The sequence below is a fragment of the Dermacentor albipictus genome, chromosome 9 (assembly GCF_038994185.2).
Source record: "Dermacentor albipictus isolate Rhodes 1998 colony chromosome 9, USDA_Dalb.pri_finalv2, whole genome shotgun sequence".
Classification (NCBI taxonomy): domain Eukaryota; kingdom Metazoa; phylum Arthropoda; class Arachnida; order Ixodida; family Ixodidae; genus Dermacentor; species Dermacentor albipictus.
In genome coordinates this window covers 121,401,837-121,418,998 of record NC_091829.1, presented here as the reverse complement: position 1 = coordinate 121,418,998, position 17,162 = coordinate 121,401,837, and the positions used below count along the sequence as shown (strand labels likewise).

At 48.5% G+C, this 17,162-nt stretch overlaps 1 protein-coding gene across 1 annotated transcript in view; it reads left to right on the top strand.

The window, feature by feature from the left end:
• The window catches only part of LOC135912598 (WASH complex subunit 2-like), a 278,899-nt gene that overhangs the window by 38,283 nt on the left and 223,454 nt on the right, over positions 1–17,162 (top strand). Inside the window, exon 6 of the mRNA XM_065445097.2 lies at positions 7,007–7,286. Within this exon, the coding sequence (XP_065301169.2) occupies positions 7,007–7,286 (280 nt within the window). The remainder of the gene's footprint in view (positions 1–7,006; positions 7,287–17,162) is intronic.

Sequence of the window (17,162 nt, the reverse complement as noted above, 5' to 3'; positions counted from 1 at the left end):
TCTGCAGCAATTCATCAACACTGCTTGGCAACCACTTGCCTTTTTCTCCAAAAAACTGAAGCCTGCGCAGTCCCGCTACAACGTGTTCGGCCATGAACTACTCGTAGTTTACCTGGCTGTCAGACATCTTCGCCATTTTCTTGAAGGCCATGCATTTACTGTCTTGACATACCACAGGCCCCTTGTGAATGAATGAATGTTTATTTCATCTTGAATACAATTTCAAAAAAAAGGTGCAGGACCAAAGGTGTGCATCACCTGACAGGGGCTCCTGTACCCGCAAAATACACATGTATCGTACATCATTTAGTGGCATTTCATTGGCAGTGAGTGAACACACATCACGTGACATATTTTCACACATTGTACATGAATTTACACAGAAACTTGCAACAGTAGAATTTGACAAAAATATTGGGTTAGAGTTGGTCTTTAAAATAGACGACGAAATAATAAATGTTCCTTTTTCCCCCTTTTCTCTTCCTCTCCCTGTCCACAAACAGTACAGGTTGCACATGTAAATTACAATAGTACTCAAATAAGCGAGATGAAAGGAGGTTAACCGAGGGGCCCGATTTTAATTAGTCATATCAAAAGTCATATCATATTTCTTTTATTAAGCACAAGTAATTTCCCCTATGTTGTCTTTAGTGTCAGTGTTTGTTGGCTTCTTATAATAGTACTCAAATGCAGTATACGACCATGAACATGTATGTACCATGTAAAATAGAAAAAAAAGCCATTTTAATATATTTATGTTGCAATAATCACTCTTTCAAACACTGTGTTAGTAACATTTCCTTCATGTGGTTTTTAAATTCATTTCTAGTGATATTGAAATCAATATTATCTGCTAGCCTATTTAGAATTGTTAGTACTTGGTAGCTGGTTGTTTGTTTACCATAATTGGTCCTTGTTCTTAGTGTCCATTTTCTCTTTAGTTTCATATCATAAGGAACTTCAATAATGTTTTCGTGTATATATAGTGTATTGTTATGTATGTACTGTAGTAGTTTAAAATCATGAACATCATTCGCTTTAAGCATTCTGTATTTCAAAAATAGTGGTAATGTGCTTAGTTTATAACATGGTCACTGATAGTTTTCATAAATGCGTCATATCTTCTTTTGTAGAATAATTAGCCTGTTGTAATTAGTTTTGGTTGTGGTGTCCCGTACCAATATTCCGTACAATAATCTGGAGCTGAACAGTGAAGTATAAGTCGAACACGGATATATCGAACCCACATATATCGAATTATTGTCTGTATCGAACTCGTAAATTATCCCCTTGAAAATTCTGTGTAAAAGTATAGAAATTCGTACGTTTATATCGAACAATATTTTTACCCGCCATTGGATATATAGAACGCCGCGCGATCTCGGCACTCGCTGCACCCGCATGCTCCGCGCCTCCCCCGAAAGGCTCGGAAAATGTGAGAGTGAGAGGGAGGGAGGCTCAGACGGTACTCCCGCTGCGCACGCTCTCCGACTTGCGGCAACACCCTGCTTGCGGAACTGCTTTTATTTTTCTCTCTCCCAATGTCTTTCATCCTTCCCCTGCATAACCATAGTGATCGGCTCGGAAAAGGTAGCCAGGAACGAAGGCGGCGGTGGCCTCCTCCTTTTGCCTTTTTTTTTCTTGTTGCTTTTTCACGAGTTTTGCTCAGCCAACCACAGCTCGTGCCTTTCGTACGTCGCTGTCGCCCTCGGAGGTGGCCATCGCGAGCGCTTTGTTGGCGGAGGCTGCGCACGTGAATTCTTGTTTTGTGCGCGTTCTTGTGTTTCGTGTTCATTATTGTTTTGCGTGCGTCTCACGACACGTGTGACTGGATCGTGGTGAGCTGACGCGGAAGCAATGGCCGCAGCAAGCACAAGCAGCGTCAAGAAGCGCAAGAACCTGGACTTTGCGACAAAGCTGAAAGCCATTCAGCATGTTGAGGCGGGCGAGAAAAGTGCGACGGTGGCAGACGACTTCGGGATTCCTCGGAGCACTCTAAGCACCTTGTGAAAAAACAAGGCGGACATAAAGTCGAAAGTGGCGGAGTTACGAACGTCGGGAGCTTGTCGTGTGCGCGCTCCTGCCCACGAGAAAGTTGAAAAGGCCCTCTATGCGTGGTTTTTAGAGGTGCGGGCTGAGAACATTCCGGTGGATGGGCCAATGCTAATGGCTAAAGCCAAATAGTTTGCCGCTGCACTCGGTGATGACAACTTCGCCGACAACACAGGGTGGCTGCAGAGGTTTAAGAACCGCCATAAGATAGTTGGCAAAACCATTTCTGGGGAAAGCGGAGCCGTCATCAGCCAGGATATCCAGCAGTGGATCTCGAAGGAATGGCCGGAAATTTGCGCGAAGTTTTCATCCGCGGAAATCTTCAACGCCGACGAGACCGGGTTGTTTTGGCAGATGCTGCCCAGCAAGACGCTCGACGTCCGGGGCAGCACGTGTCAAGGGGGCAAGATGAGCAAAGTCCGCGTGAGCGTTCTGCTTGCTGCTAACATGGATGGCTCTCAAAAGCTCCAGCCCTTTGTGATTGGCAAAGCAAGGGCACCGCGCTGCTTCAAAAACTGTATGCAGCTCCCCGCTCGCTACGCCTTCAATAAGAAGGCGTGGATGACGCGTCAGCTGTTCACAGAATGGCTGCAAGCGTGGGACGCCGAACTGGGCAAATCGGGGCGTCACGCTTGCCTCCTCGTCGATAACTGCTCGGCCCATCACACCACCTGCAAGCTCGAAAACATCGCGCTCAAGTTTCTGCCGGGGAACACGACAGCAAAGTTGCAGCCGCTCGACCAGGGCATCACTAAGTCATTCAAAGTCGGTTACAGGAGGCGACTCATTGATAGGTTTTTGGTGAACCTCCGCATGGGCACCGAGCTTAAGGTTGACCTGCTGGGGGCCATTCAAATGATGACGGGCGCCTGGAGAGACGTGAAGCAGGATACTGTGGCCAACTGCTTCCGGAAGGCAGGCCTCCTAACAGCCAAACTTCCTGAAACCTGCGAAGACGGCGACGGCGACAACGAGTGCATGGACGACGCGTTTCGCGAGTTGTTGTCCCTTTTCCCGGCTGCCGTTCCAGCCGAAGTGTCTGCTGACGATTATGTGAACGTTGACAGCAATGTTCAGGCTGTTGCGAGCCTCGCCGACGAGGATATTGTAGCTGCAGTCGGAGGGACCCAGGCTGACAGCTCGAGTGGCGACGAAGACCGTCCGGACGAGGGCGCGGCTACACGCTCGTACTCCGCCGCTGAAGTGGCGGCAGCGTTCAGCTTGATTCGCCGTTGTTGCGGCGACATGGAAGAAACCGGGCTTTCGCAGCTGAACAGCCTCGATAAGATCGAGGTTGGCGTCTTTAATTTCATTTGCAAGGCGAAGAAGCAGACCAACATAAGTGATTTTTTTTCACGCAAATAAAGCATTACGTTGCGTCGTGTGTGCGGAAATAGTTGTCATTGTTGAATGCGCCGATCGGTAGGTCATCGTCCGCCACAGGTAAAGTCTCTGGGTCTGTATTTTTTATATCGAATTTTTGATATATCGAATTAATTCACGATCCCCTTCGAGTTCGATATATCCGTGTTCGACTTATATGTTTTGTTTCCACCAGATAGGTGTTAAGTGGGCAATTCTATACAAGCATCCAACAGATTGTGAGAGATCGGAGGCTAAATTATTAACATTTACATTCCATGCACGCAATGAACGATTCGATGAAGTCAAGGGTATGACGGAAGCCTGTGTGGGCAGGATGATACATACTTAAAAGGAAGAGGTTCGGATTCTGAAAATGGTTTAAAATAGATATTTACATTTCGGCTCCGTCACGGGAGCCTTGTTCACAAACTACTGTTCACAAGATTGTGAAGAAGGCTCCCGTGGGAGAACTGAAAGGTAAATATTTATTTTAAAGTATTTTGGTCGGTGTCTGGACCTCTGCCTTTTAAGTAAGAATGGACCATTCGATGTCCCGTCACTCACCGCCGCGAGAGTCAACACCTTTCCTACACTTCAGAGTTTACATGTTCCGTCATATCAAGGGGACCGACAACATTCCAGCGGACGTTCTGAGTCGCTTCAATGTAGTTTCCACGTCAACGTCAGAACCTTTCATCATCGGTATCGACTTGCTTGCCATTCACCAGTGGGATAACACCGAACTTCGTACCCTCCGCAATTAATCAAATTCACTGAAATTGGAGGACGTCATTTTGACTCCAGATGGTACGTCTGTCGTCTACGACACCTCGACCATACATTCCGGCATCCCTTTGCAAACGTCTATTCGAAACTGTGCACAACTTGTTGCACCCTGGAATACGTGTGACACAGAAGCTTCTTTCCTGTTTCGTTTGGCCTCGGCTAAATTCGCAAGTTCAAAACAGGGTTCACTGCTGTTTGTCTTGTTAATGCTCCAAGATTCAGCATCACCCCATCCTGCCTGCCAAATCTTCTCTTCCACCGGGTGTTCGTTTTGACACTGTGCACCTGGACCTTGTCGGCCCTCTTGCACCTTCAAAAGGTAACTCCTACCTACTGACATGCATTGATCGCTATACACTGTGGCCAGAGGCGACACCCATATCTGACATCTCAGGGCCCACTGTTGCAGCAGCTTTCATGTCTACGTCGATTGCAAGGTTCGGCTGCCCATCCACAATAGTTGCTGATCGCAGTCGGCAGTTTGACTTAGGCACTTTTCAATGAGCTACTCAAACTTATTGGAACAGCACATTTTCACACCACTGCTTACCACCCACAGTCAAATGGACTTGTTGAACATTTTCAACAGCATCTCAAGTCCTCCCTTATTGCGCATGAGTCACCGGAGAAGTGAGTTCTACATTTGCCTCTTTTCCTACTTGGCATTAGAGCTGCACTCAAGAGCGACCTAGGTTGCTTCTGTGCTGAGCTAGTCTACGGAACTCACTTACGCCTTCCATGCGATTCCTTTACCGCCACGGCCAAAACACCCATGCCATCACCTGGCGACTGCGTTGCCGAACTGCAAGCTTTCTCACTTCGCAGCAACTCGCTGAAACAAGGTGCCCCAACGACTCCCATTGGTGAGTGAGCGATTGCACTGGCATTGAAAAAATGGAGGAGGCGTTGGCAGCCACACTACTCCGAACCATATACTGTTCTCCAGCGCCGTCCGACTTTTGCTGGGAATGTCAACGGCCGACCAGACACAATTGCCCTGAAACGCCTCAAGCCCGCTTGCATTGAAGAATTCTTGTTGTCGACACCACCAGTGTGCAACGCAACCCTGCTGCATCCCTCGACACTGCCTCCATACGCAACCCCCAAGACACGCCGTCACGTGGATTTTCGATCGCTGTTTACCTTTATAGGCTTGTAGCACAGCTCAGAACGAGCAAAAAATAAGGTGGAAAGGGTAATGAAAAGTAACGGAGAACAGGGTGAGCACTAACTTCCAACTGATGGTCAGAAGGCTACTTATACACTCAGCGAACCATGTGACATGAAAAGACAACGACACAAAACCAAACAAACCATGCGAAAAATAGAACATATTCAGACAGCCCGTGGTGGCAGTCCCAGATACGCCAATTCATTGCTTGATAACGATAATGAAGGTGAGCTTACACATGCATGGCCAAGACCTATGATAGCTTTTACTTCAATGATTTCCTTTGTAAGCTGATTGATTACAACCTAGAATGACGCATTCTTTCTAAAAAGGGTTTGCAACCACATGTTTTGCAGTGCTACGCAAGTCCTTCCTTTTTGCTCATTCTGAGCTGCGCTGTAAGCCTAAAAAATTCATGACATACCAACTCGCCCAAACTGCTACGCTTTTCCACCGCTCGTTGAACTTTGCTCATCTCTAGGAGGGGAGCCTTCTGTAGCAGCAGCATCAGCGTCGCATCAGAATGACACAGATGCTCGCATCTACATGTGGCCAGTGTCACTTCCATATGCCGGCACGGGTCAGCATTTGAGGACGTTAAGGAAATGCTACACCAGGCGATTGGTTGTGTCCGTTTTCTCTCTCGGAAGGCTGAGGCACCATCTCCGCGGTTGCTCATCGCCACACCTCTATCCGTATCGGTAGACTTGTTAGTCAGGCCACTGTACTGCACCTTTCTTGTAAATCGCAACACGGTAGGACTAAAATATTTTTTTCAACTTTGTTGCACATATAGACTGGTGGCTCCTGGTACTGACAAGGTCGGTTGTCAACGCTTTATCCATGTCTGAAAAATCAGTCTGCGACTGGTGTATATTATTAGCATGTTCTGCCAGAAGTCATCTTTGATCAAGAGACATACTGCAGTGAAAGCTGAGGACAGTGGAGTGATCAGTGAAAATGGGAAAATATATAGGTCAGCTTTCAGGTGTAAAATCACGCTTGCATGGATTAAGCATCACATGCATTTAGGTGACATTTTAACTGAAATTGAGAATTGACGTTAGCCCTGGTAATGCCTAGAAGAGGTAACCTTTGGTCTATTAGAGTGGCATACAGAATGGATGCCAATGGAACAGACAAGCACTTGGCAACATTGGACAATTGGGTGGAATTATGTGATGAAGTTCATAGGTGATTTTTGCCTACTGGAGGACAGGACTGCTTGGAGATATTTGGGGGAACAAGTTATGCTATATATCAGGTGAATGTCCTGGCGGCTGCATTCTGCTTAAAAGAAGACAAGAGAACAGCAAGCGTGGTCAACAACTCTCAATAGGCATGTGTGGGAGCCATGGGGTTAGCATTCTAAGTGGCAGATAGGAATAATTGCTCAATGAATTCATTTGCAGCTCCTAAAACTACTCTTCAGATTAAGAACATAGTGGCACAGTCAATGGTAGTAGTAAAACAATAAACACTGATGCTAAAAACAAAACAAATATGTCTAGCCCACCTGTATTCATTTGCAAGAAAGCCAGCTGTGCCATGAAAAAGCTCTGGCTTCGCATCTAGCACAGTGCTAAGACTCCTTGCGAGGCCCTCTGCAGTGTGGTTGCTGGCACTGTGCAGCCACCCTCCAAGGCGGAGGAAGAGGGGGCCCTGCTGGGGCAAGTGTCGGAAGCCTTTCGCCTTGGTGTGGAAGTGCTGCGCTCGTCACTGGAGGTGGTTGACCTGCGCCAGGACTCTGAAGATGATGACGACTCGGATGAGGACACCCGCTTCCGCCATGCAGAGGAGACCCTCCTGCGGCCTCTTGACCCATACCTGGCACGTCCCTTGCCCCTGCTCATTGGCTCTGCCCAGTTCCTCAGGGACGACCATGTTGGCCTTGGGGAGCTGCTCAGTGAAGGTATTCTTTCTATATCTCTTATTCTAAGACTTTCACTTATAGTGCTTATGGTTCACAGCATTCACTGATATGAGTAGTGGCGACATCTACAAACATGTAGAATGTTTGTAGCAATAATTATGTGTGAGCACATGGAATGGTGTTGAGTAGAGGTAGTGTCTTGCAGGCCACTACATTGCTAAGGCTCTGGAACTGGCAGAAGTAAAAAAATGCAGCTGCAAGTCAGTGGAGCTGTATTAGTCCAGGTGCAACCAAATTAGGAAGGTCCACTGAGCCTAAAAAAGATGCTTCCTTGCCAGAGCAATAATTGGCCCTCCTGGCACAATATTTGGCCACTGCCTCCCTCATGATTCTTGCAGTTGGCCTTCAGTCTCCAGCAGCTGCTCAACACCTGACCGAGACAGGTGATGTTACAGAGGTTCCTAAGAATGTCTGGTTCTGAACAGGGCACTACTGGAAAATTATCCTGGCAACATTCAACACGTGAACCCTCTCGAGGGAAACTAGCTTAAGAGGGCTCTTTGAGGGATTATCCAGTTTTGCATAGGCTATCATTGGGCTTAGTGAGGTTAGAACAGGGGAGGCATATAGTGCTGACTTAATAAGCATGTCCTCTGCCATCGAGGTCTTCCAGATGAGAGAGAATACATGATAGAATCTTTAATTTAGAAGGACCTAGCGGGCACCATCGATGAGTTCTACAGCATTGATGAGAGTAGCAATTGTCATACAATAAAGCTAAATATGAGATGTAAATTATAGGTAGTAACATCAAATGCCCCAACGTCCAATCATGATGATGAAGTAGAACGGCTAGTCAGGACATTGAATTAGCAATGAGAAAGATGAACATAACCTCAATGTACTGCAGTCATGGGTAGCCTACTTGTACATTATATAACTTGTTTGACTGGTGCAAACGTATCAAGGGCAGGGTTCCCACCACCCGCTAGGCCTAACCAGCACCACTTTCCCAGGAATTGGTAACTGCAGTTGTGGTTTGTCGCTGAGCCAACAAAATGCAGCAGTCATACACTTGCAATGTCGAGGGATAGCCTCAACAAAGAGAGAGAAAACTATTCGTCAGAATGGGGAGCTAATTCATGGGCTCATCCGGAAGGATAGGTGGCCGCCAGGTGATGTGTGACAGCGACCTGTTCGGCTCGCTCCACAGCTCAGAGTTGCACGTCCAAGCTGGTGCTAAGCAGCACTTCCTCCCATGATGAAGGTGAGGGAGAGGCCAGGAGATTGAGGGCAGGGGGGTCCTCCTCACAGTCCCAGACAATGTGACCAAGTGTAGCTAGCTCGCCGCACAGGTGACAGTACAAACTTGCTCTATCTGGGTAAATGTGCGAGTATACGTAGGTGTTCGGGTATGTATGTGTCTGTAACCTACGCCAAGTGACCTCCTGATGTTGTTTAGTTTACTGTTTGGTGTGGGCCTAGTGTGTCGTATAAGACGGTAATATTGACTTATGTCATGATATGAGTGCAGGACTTCGTTTGAGGTCTCCGGTTCTGGCAGGCCCTCCGCTCGGCTGATGAATCCTCCAGCATGTTGGTGGGCCGTTTCGTTCCCTGGATTCCCCGCGTGAGCCAGGGTGCATATCAACTCTATTGAGCATGGTTCTTCTCTGTTGTATAGTGACTGTAGGAGCTTTAGTGTGGTCTATGCCACTATTCCTCGCGCAATGTTTGACGGCGGTTTTCGAGTCACTTATAAATATGCAGTCGTCTGTTGAGGCCATGGCCAACACAATGGCGGCTTCTTCTGCTTCAGTGGGGTGACGGCGCATAGAGAGCTTGAAGCTGTCTGTACCTTGAGTCCTGGGCCTGGAACAGCGCAAATGGTGTAGGTGTGGGGTTGATCAGAGTACTGGGCTGCGTCAAAGTATGCTACGGTTGAGTTGGCTCCATACATCTTGTGTAGGGCCTGGGCCCTCACTCTTTTGCCATCGTGGTGGCTGGCAAGTGTGCTTTTGGGCAGCGATTTGATGATGAACATGCGCCTTATGTGTGGTGGGATGGTGGAGGGGTCCACTGCCCGTCGGGGATGCTCTGAGGCCCACTCAAGCAAGAATCTAGCGGCCCGTCTTGCTACCTTGGAAACAGTGAACCTGTGATGTGCGGTGTGCTTCAATGAGTTCATCGATGATGTTGTGAACTCCCAGTTGAAGTTTCTCGGTGGATGCGTGTCTTGGTAAGCCGAGGGCTGCCTTGTATGCGTGTTGTGTAGTGCAGTCGGGGTGAGCTTGTTCTGTCTTCTGTAACTGTAGGTATGGTAGTGCATAGGTGAGACGGCTGACGAAAAAGGCATGGACTAGTTGGAGCAGGTCCTTCCCCTTCACGCCTTGCTTATGCATGCCCACTCCGTGTAGCAGTCTCGTGGTCTGGTTCAGTCATCTGGAGCCAGTCAATGGTGATGCCATTCTGCCAGTTCTGCTGTAGTATCATGCCCAGTACTCGCATGTGCTCGATGTGGGTGACTGGCTGCCGGTTTACGCTTATCGTGATGGGAGGTGGGGGTGACTTGTGCTTGCTTCGGTTTGGCCGGATCAGGAGCAGTTCCGACTTCTGCTGGGAGCTCTCTAGTATCGCTGCGTTCTCGTTTTGCATGACGATGTCGGTGGCATGTTGGAGCATTTCTTCAACTGTGCCATCCAACCCTTCACACGTCCAGAGTGGGATATCGTTGGCGTATAGCATGTGTCTGAGTACCGGGACTTCATTCACTTTCAGAGCCAGGGTGCGCATTGCTAGATTGAATAGGAATGGTGACAAGACTACACCTTGTGGCGTGCCTCTGTCCCAGAGCCAGATTACTAGCGAGCGCAGGTCCCCGACCGCGAGCTCGACCGTCCTGTCTGTGAAGAATGACCGAATATAGTTGTAGGTTTGTTCGTCGGGTTGCAAGTCAGCTAAGCTCTTGAGCACGGCCGCTTGGAGCACGTTGTCAAAAGCTTTATGGACGTCCAGGCTTAGTAGAGCTTTTGTGCTCGAACCACTGTCTGGATGTAAAAGGTTGTGGTGTAACTGAAGGAAGTCGTCCTGGGCAGACAAGTGTGCTTGAAAACCAAGCATCGTGGGTGGTAGGAGATAGCGTTCCTCTGCAAAGATCTGTAAGCAGTAGAGTATTACATGCTCCATGAGCTTGCCTAGACAGGAGGCGAGTGAAATGGGGCAAAGATTTTCTAAGTTTCTTGCCTGGTTTTGGTGTGAACCCCACCCGTGCATCTTTCCACTCGGGAGGTAAACGGCTGGAGTGCCAGCACTCGTTCATGTATTCGGTTATTGCTCCCACTGACTTTGGGTTGAGGTTACGCAGCGCCTTGTTCGTAACCCGTTGGGGCCTGGAGCTAACGGCGTGCGCAGTGCAGCGTAGACCTCTGCCTCCAAAATATCAGCATCCAGTTGTTCATAGGGAGCTCTGATGTAGTGTGGCATGTGCATGTTACTCGGTCTCGAGGTGTTAATGTACTGGCTGGCGAGCTCCGCTAGCAGCTTCTCGTCGGTGCCAGGGTACTGGTGTATTAGTTGTGTCAGCTTCTGGCATGCCACCGACTTGGCGTTGCCGGGATCCAGTAGGTATCGCAGCAAGTGCAATATCTTCTTGCAGCCCAGCTGGCCGTTGAGGCTGTTGTAGACCTGGCCCCACTGCTGATGTTCCAATGTAGAGATGTGAGCCTCTATCTCCCGTTCGAGCTTCGCTATGCGCCATCGCAGCTTGTTATTGTGACATTCACGCTTCCACCTGCACGTGAGGCTTTCGGCGCTTCCCACATGTGCAGGAGGCGGGAATCCCTCGATGGCTGCTCTTGAGGTGCCGCCATTTTAACCTGATCAATTCATTGAGATCCAATATGGAATCGGGTGCAGTTTCTTCACATAGCTGACGGAATTTATCCCACTTTGTATTGCAGGCTGTGGCCGTCTTAGCCCTGCTGGCGGCCGTTTCAAAAGTCAGTGACAAAATGTAATGATTGCTGCCAACTGTGTGGCCTGTGCTCTGCCAGTGGGCACCCGGTGTGTTCTTGCAAAGAGAGAGGTCTGACGTGGTGTCCCTGCACACACTGTTACCGACCCGTGTAAGTTGTGGGTCATTGAGGATAGTAAGACCTACATCTTGCGTCGCCTCCCATAACCGGGTGCCCTTGCGATCATGTTTTGGGTAACCCCACTCTGGGTGGTTGGCATTGAAGTCATCCAAAATCAGTAGTTGTGCTCCTTTGGCCAACAGGGACATTTTGGGGAGGACTAGCGGAATGTCAGTGCCCTTATCTCATGGTGAGTTGTAAATGCTGAGGACAAAGAGCAGGCTGTCTCCCTTTCTCCTCAGCAGTATTTCAAGGAGTGTGTGTTGGATGTCTGTGCCCTCAAATTCGTGTTGTGTGGCTGTAAGGTTGCGGTGCACAAGGAAGGCCATGTTGGGATGAGGCCTGTCGGCCGGGCTTAGCTGATTGCATGGAGTATACCTTGGTAGTCTTATGGGAGTGTTCGTCTCTTGGAGAGCTTTGTGTGTTGTGTTGGATGTGAAGCTTCAAGTGCCCCCGCTTAGTGTCGTAGCTCCTGCAGTTCCACTGCCATACTGTCAGGGTTGTTCGTGGAGCCATGTTGCATGGGTGTCGGTGTGGGGGCCTGCCTGGCGGGCTGGTGCTGGTGTATAGCTGGCTTCTTACGGATTTCCTCTAGGATGTAGTTTTGGCTGGTGCCCATTGTTTCTTGTAGTGCAGTGAGCTGTGTGCTGTGTTTAGCTTGTGTTGCCTCCACAGAGCTCTTGATTGTAGTGTATATCGTATCCATGTAGAATGCGTGAAATTCCTGGAGATTTGTGTTTGAACTGAACTTTGAACTTTATTTGTATCTATACAACGTACAGATAGCAGGGGCACAGACAAAAAGCCATAAAATCGGCTTGACTAGGTCTGTGTCCCTTATTGGTTTCTTTGGCGTTGATTGATTGCTTTAAAACGCACCTCCAGCTTAGTTTCTAGGGGATAGATGGCTGCCGTAATAGCTGTGGCAATGTCCGCTTTGGTATGGAGTGATGCAGTGGATATGGCGGCCCTACGTTTGTTTGAGGTTTGCAGCTGTGATGCCGTGCTAGTGGAGGCGGGGGAGTATTCCTGTGTTTGTGTAGGGGTGGATGTGTGTGAGGTGAGGGCCCTGTTGACCTTAGCTTTAAGTGATTGGATATAGCTAGTTAATTTAGCTATCTGGGACTGCTGAGCAGAGATTTGGACTTGCTGGACCAAAATATGGGCTTTCAAAGTGGAATTCTTGTTTGCCGTCTCCCTCACCTGTGAGCTGGATGCCAGCGACATTGGGGATCCCTGTTGCCAGGCCACCATTTTGAGTGCATCTCCGAGGCCTCAGCTGAACGAGCGGTGCCAGCTTGCCGAGGGTGATCATTGGGTTGAGCAATATCTGGGGTGGTGCGTGCGGGACCGGGACCTGCTGGCTCGGCATTTAGTTTGGCCGTTAGAGTCGAGCAATGAGAATGATGCCGACTGGGCTCGGAGGCACGGGGAACGGCTGCTGGAGGTGCCGCGGTGGGACGCACTGCACCAGAGGGCCCAGCCAGTGCGTCCTGAATGGCAAGGCTTAAGTTTAGAAAGAAAATAGATAATAACACAGGGCTGTGACAGGGCTGTTCACTGTCACCGCTTTTTTTCATATCACTGTACGAGAATTGAAATGAAGTTATAAAACAGTAAAAATAGGTTTTAAGGTCCGACAGCATGAGAAAAATCCTACGGGCCTGACTATGTTTCACACGTCTGTGAGGCCATGTGTGCTGTCCTAGCAAGAGGAGACTCATGGGCCGCGTGCATATCAAGCAGTGCTTGATTTTGAGCATGAATTGTTGTGTATGTGACAAAATTGCCCGCTTATGCGCTGTCGCACATGGATGGCATGTAAACTTCCAGCCAGGGTTTTGAAATAGGTTGTTGAAGCGATGAATGGAAAAAAAACTTCTTGATTAATTAAGAGAGGGGAAAGGGGATAAGGGAAGGGGTAGGGAGGGAGCAGTTGGGTGGGCCCCTTTTACAATGCTAGTGATCCCCGCTACCCGCTCCGCCTGGTCCCAGAGGCCCCTTTGGGTCCTCAACCCTGGCTGGCCTAGGAGCAACTCCATGCAGTGGTCCATGGCCATCGCTGCCACATGTGATATGGGAATGCACGAAAAGACCACAGGAAGCAAACTTACCTGAGATACTTACCTACAGTAGGTTGCTGTGGTTTCCGAATCATGCTGAGGTGCCGGGAGTCGCCGCTGATGTTGTGTCACACCATGATCAACTAAAGATGATAAACACTATTAATAATGAAACACTGGTTGCCTGCCTTAAGGCTCGGTTTGGCTGGCGAAGCACAAGCACCATAATAAGCACGTGACACGGTGCTTGTGGGCCAAGGTGGCGAAAATTGTGGTGCACACTGTTGCCGTAACAGGCTAGGGCTCAGAATTTTATCCGGGTGTCATACAGGGCGCTTTCAATCGCAGTTGAGCCCCATCTGTATCAGATTTCTCAATCACTTCTTTTGTGCAAGTCAAGAACAAACTTTTCTCAAACTAAAACATGAATATTTTCCTCAAAGGTGACCTAGCGCCACTCTGCAGCGCGCAATAAACACTCACCTGTGTATTGTATGGCTGCTTGCACTTCCCTTTGTCACTCGTGTGTGGCCTCAGGGACACATAAGCTCGCGTATATGCTTAGTGAAGTGCATATCACATGCTCCATGTGATCTGGCCTTTAGCCTCTTGCATAAAAGAATAGAGCAGTGGTAAAGCAACAGCTACTAGGCACATATTGAACTGTATATTAATATCTGGCAGCAGAGTCTGACCGAGAAACTTGGATTCACATTAATGTACAAAAAGTTGGATTTCATGCTTCTTTAATAGCAAAATAATACATATTTATATGGTGTATGAAAATTCGGAACGTTCGAATATTATCGAATATTATGTTTTTAATGTTCGTATTCAGTTTGAAAAACGGATAGTCTAAATTTTCGAATATTCGGTTGGATAGGAATAAACGAAATCGAGTATACTGCTGGCAGTGTGGGAGCAAAATAGTTCTTAGCACTTGTTTCCATCTAATCTAAGAATGTTGGGGCCATTTTGTGCTGAATTGTGTTATTATTTCGTTCTGCTAGCGAAATTTTACCTGTAAAGCACACTTGGCCACTAAACGTCTAGATATTGCGAGAAAGCCGCACTTTCAGTAGCAAGGGGTACGGGTTTGCGGAAAGCGAGGGTGCACTTTTTTGTTATTTCCTTTGCAGCGCAGCCCCCCCCCCCCTTCCCACCTCATTCTTAGCTTATTGCTTAGCAGCAAGTGTGATGAGTGACGGCTGGCACAGGGCCAAATGCCTCCAATTTTACGAGCATGTGATGTGATATAAAAGGCACAGGCTGGCAATCACAGCTACGGGGAGGAGGAGGAGGATTGAACGTCTATTGTGTGAAACAGCGAGAAAGTGTTCTTTCTTCGCCCTAGGTGGGTGGCTCTCTTAGTCCAGAAAGCCGTTGGCTAATGCCACAGCCCGGGCCCGGTCCACCAGACTTCGCTGATCTTCCAGGCTCTGTGCCTTTAACATGGCCTCCCACATTTCTTCGATCGCTTGTAGCGGTTCTGTGGCATCTTCTTGACTGTTGTTCTTGCGGTGTGGGCACACCAACACCATGTGTTGAAGGTTGTCTGGTACCTCACAATATAGGCATAGATATGAGAATTCGGTGGGGTGCATTTGGTGCATGATAATTCCATGGACATAAGTATTCGTTTGTAGTCTGCGGAGGGCGGTGGCTTCTTCCTTGCTTAATTTTGGATGTGGTAGAGGCTATTGTCTTCTTTCCAGTCGGTAATGTTGCAATATTGCGGCGTAGTTCATGGGAACGTCCTCCACCCTCGTCGCTTTCCGAAGACTGTGCGGCAGGAAATCCCGGCTGGTATGCTCTCGGGCGACAGCATGTGCTGCTTCGTTTCCTGCCAGGTGTTCGTGGCTTGGGGTCCATGCGACATAGGTTTCGGGTAGTTCTTGGCGTCTTGTTATTTCTTTCAGAATCTTCACTGCTGCGGCAGAAATTCGGCCTTTTCGTAGGTTTCTACATGCTGTTTGCGAGTCGGTCAAGATGATTGCTGTGTCTTTGCATGTGGCGATGCCGAGGACGATGGCCACTTCCTCCGCCGTTTCTGGATTTCTGGCCGGTATGGAGGCAGCAATTAGCTCCTTCCCTTGGTTGTTGGTCACGGTAATTGCGTATGCTCTTCTACCTGGGTATTTTGCCGCATCTGCATATCTCGTGTTGGGGTCCTTTGAGTATTTCTTGCTCAGCGCTCTGACTCTTGCTTGTCTTCTGTCTTTGTGATATGTTGCATGCATGTTGCGATGTATTGGAGCGTCTGAGATAGTCACGAAGAAGGGGCGGCAATCGGGCTTTCGCGTCTGAGTCTGCTATGAAGTTGTCGCTGTATGCGAGTTTGCGAAGTACTGCTCTGCCTGTATAGTCAGCTTAAGGCTGACTCAAACAGGCAGTACTGTACTGGGGAGTCCTAGTGCGCTCTTGATTGCTTTTCTGATGATGATGTTGACTTTTTTATTTTCAGCTTTCTTGAGGAGTAGATACGGGGTGCTATATGGGATCCGGCTTATAAGGAGCGCTTGGATTAATTGAATGGTTTCTTGCTCTTTAAGTCCTCTTCTTTGGGTGGTTATACGCCGAATGAGATGGGTTACTTGTGTACGGTCCTCCGAAGCTTCGGAAGTGTAGCTGCGCCAGAACCGTCTTTATGTATTGTGAGGCCAAGGATGCAGAGTGCGCCAACTTGAGGGATATTGATTCCATTGAGTCTGACGTTGGGATCTCGAGCGACGTAGTCTGGTGCTCTTCCCCGGGTCCTTGCCTTGAGAATAAGTAGCTCTGATTTTTCGGGGGTGCACTGGAGCCCGCATCTTGAGAGGTACTGCTCTATCTGATCGATTGCCTCTTGGAGGGCAGTTTGCTGTTGGCTGGTTGTGGACGCTTTTGTCCATAACGTTATATCGTCGGCGTATATTGCACGGCTTATCGATTCCTTCGAGTCGTTGTGGGAGCTTAATCATGGCGAGATTGAACAGCAAAGGTGAAATGACTGACCCTTGTGGAGTTCCTTTGTTGGGCATTTCGAACTTGTCGCTTCGGATGTTGCCGATACCCACCGTAGCCGTGCGATCTTTGAGAAAGTCGTGTACGTATTGGTATGTCCAGATTCCGCAGTTTGTGTTTTGGAGATTTTGGAGGATTGCTTCATGCTTCACATTATCGAAGGCTCCTTTAACATCTATTGCTAAAATAGAGAACTTTTGTGGCGTTCTAGGTAGTCCAAGAGGTCTTCCTTGAGCTGTAGTAGTATATCTTGTGCTGATAGGTGCTGTCGGAAGCCAAACATTGTGTCAGGCATGAGTCCTGAGTCTTCGAGGTATGTGGTGAGGCGATCGTGAACCATATGTTCGAGAAGCTTTCTGGCGCAGGAAGAAAGGGATATGGGCCGGAGGTTGCTGATTTGTAGTGGCTTGCTGTGTTTTGGGATCATAATGACTTCTGCGTGCTTCCATTCTGTCGGGAGCTTACCTTTTTCCCAGCAGTTATTCATATAGTCGAGGAGTCCATTTAGGGCCTTGTCTGGGAGGTTTTGTAGGATCTTGTTGGTCACCTTGTCATTTCCTGGCGATGTGTTACAGGTCAATTTGGCAAGGGCGGCATGGAGTTCAGGAAGCATGAAAGGGCTATCGAGGGTGAGATTTGGTTCGCCTTTGTACAGTCGGGGATCGGTAACCTTGGGGGCATTGTCTCCGACAAGTTTACGCTTGATTTCTTCCAGA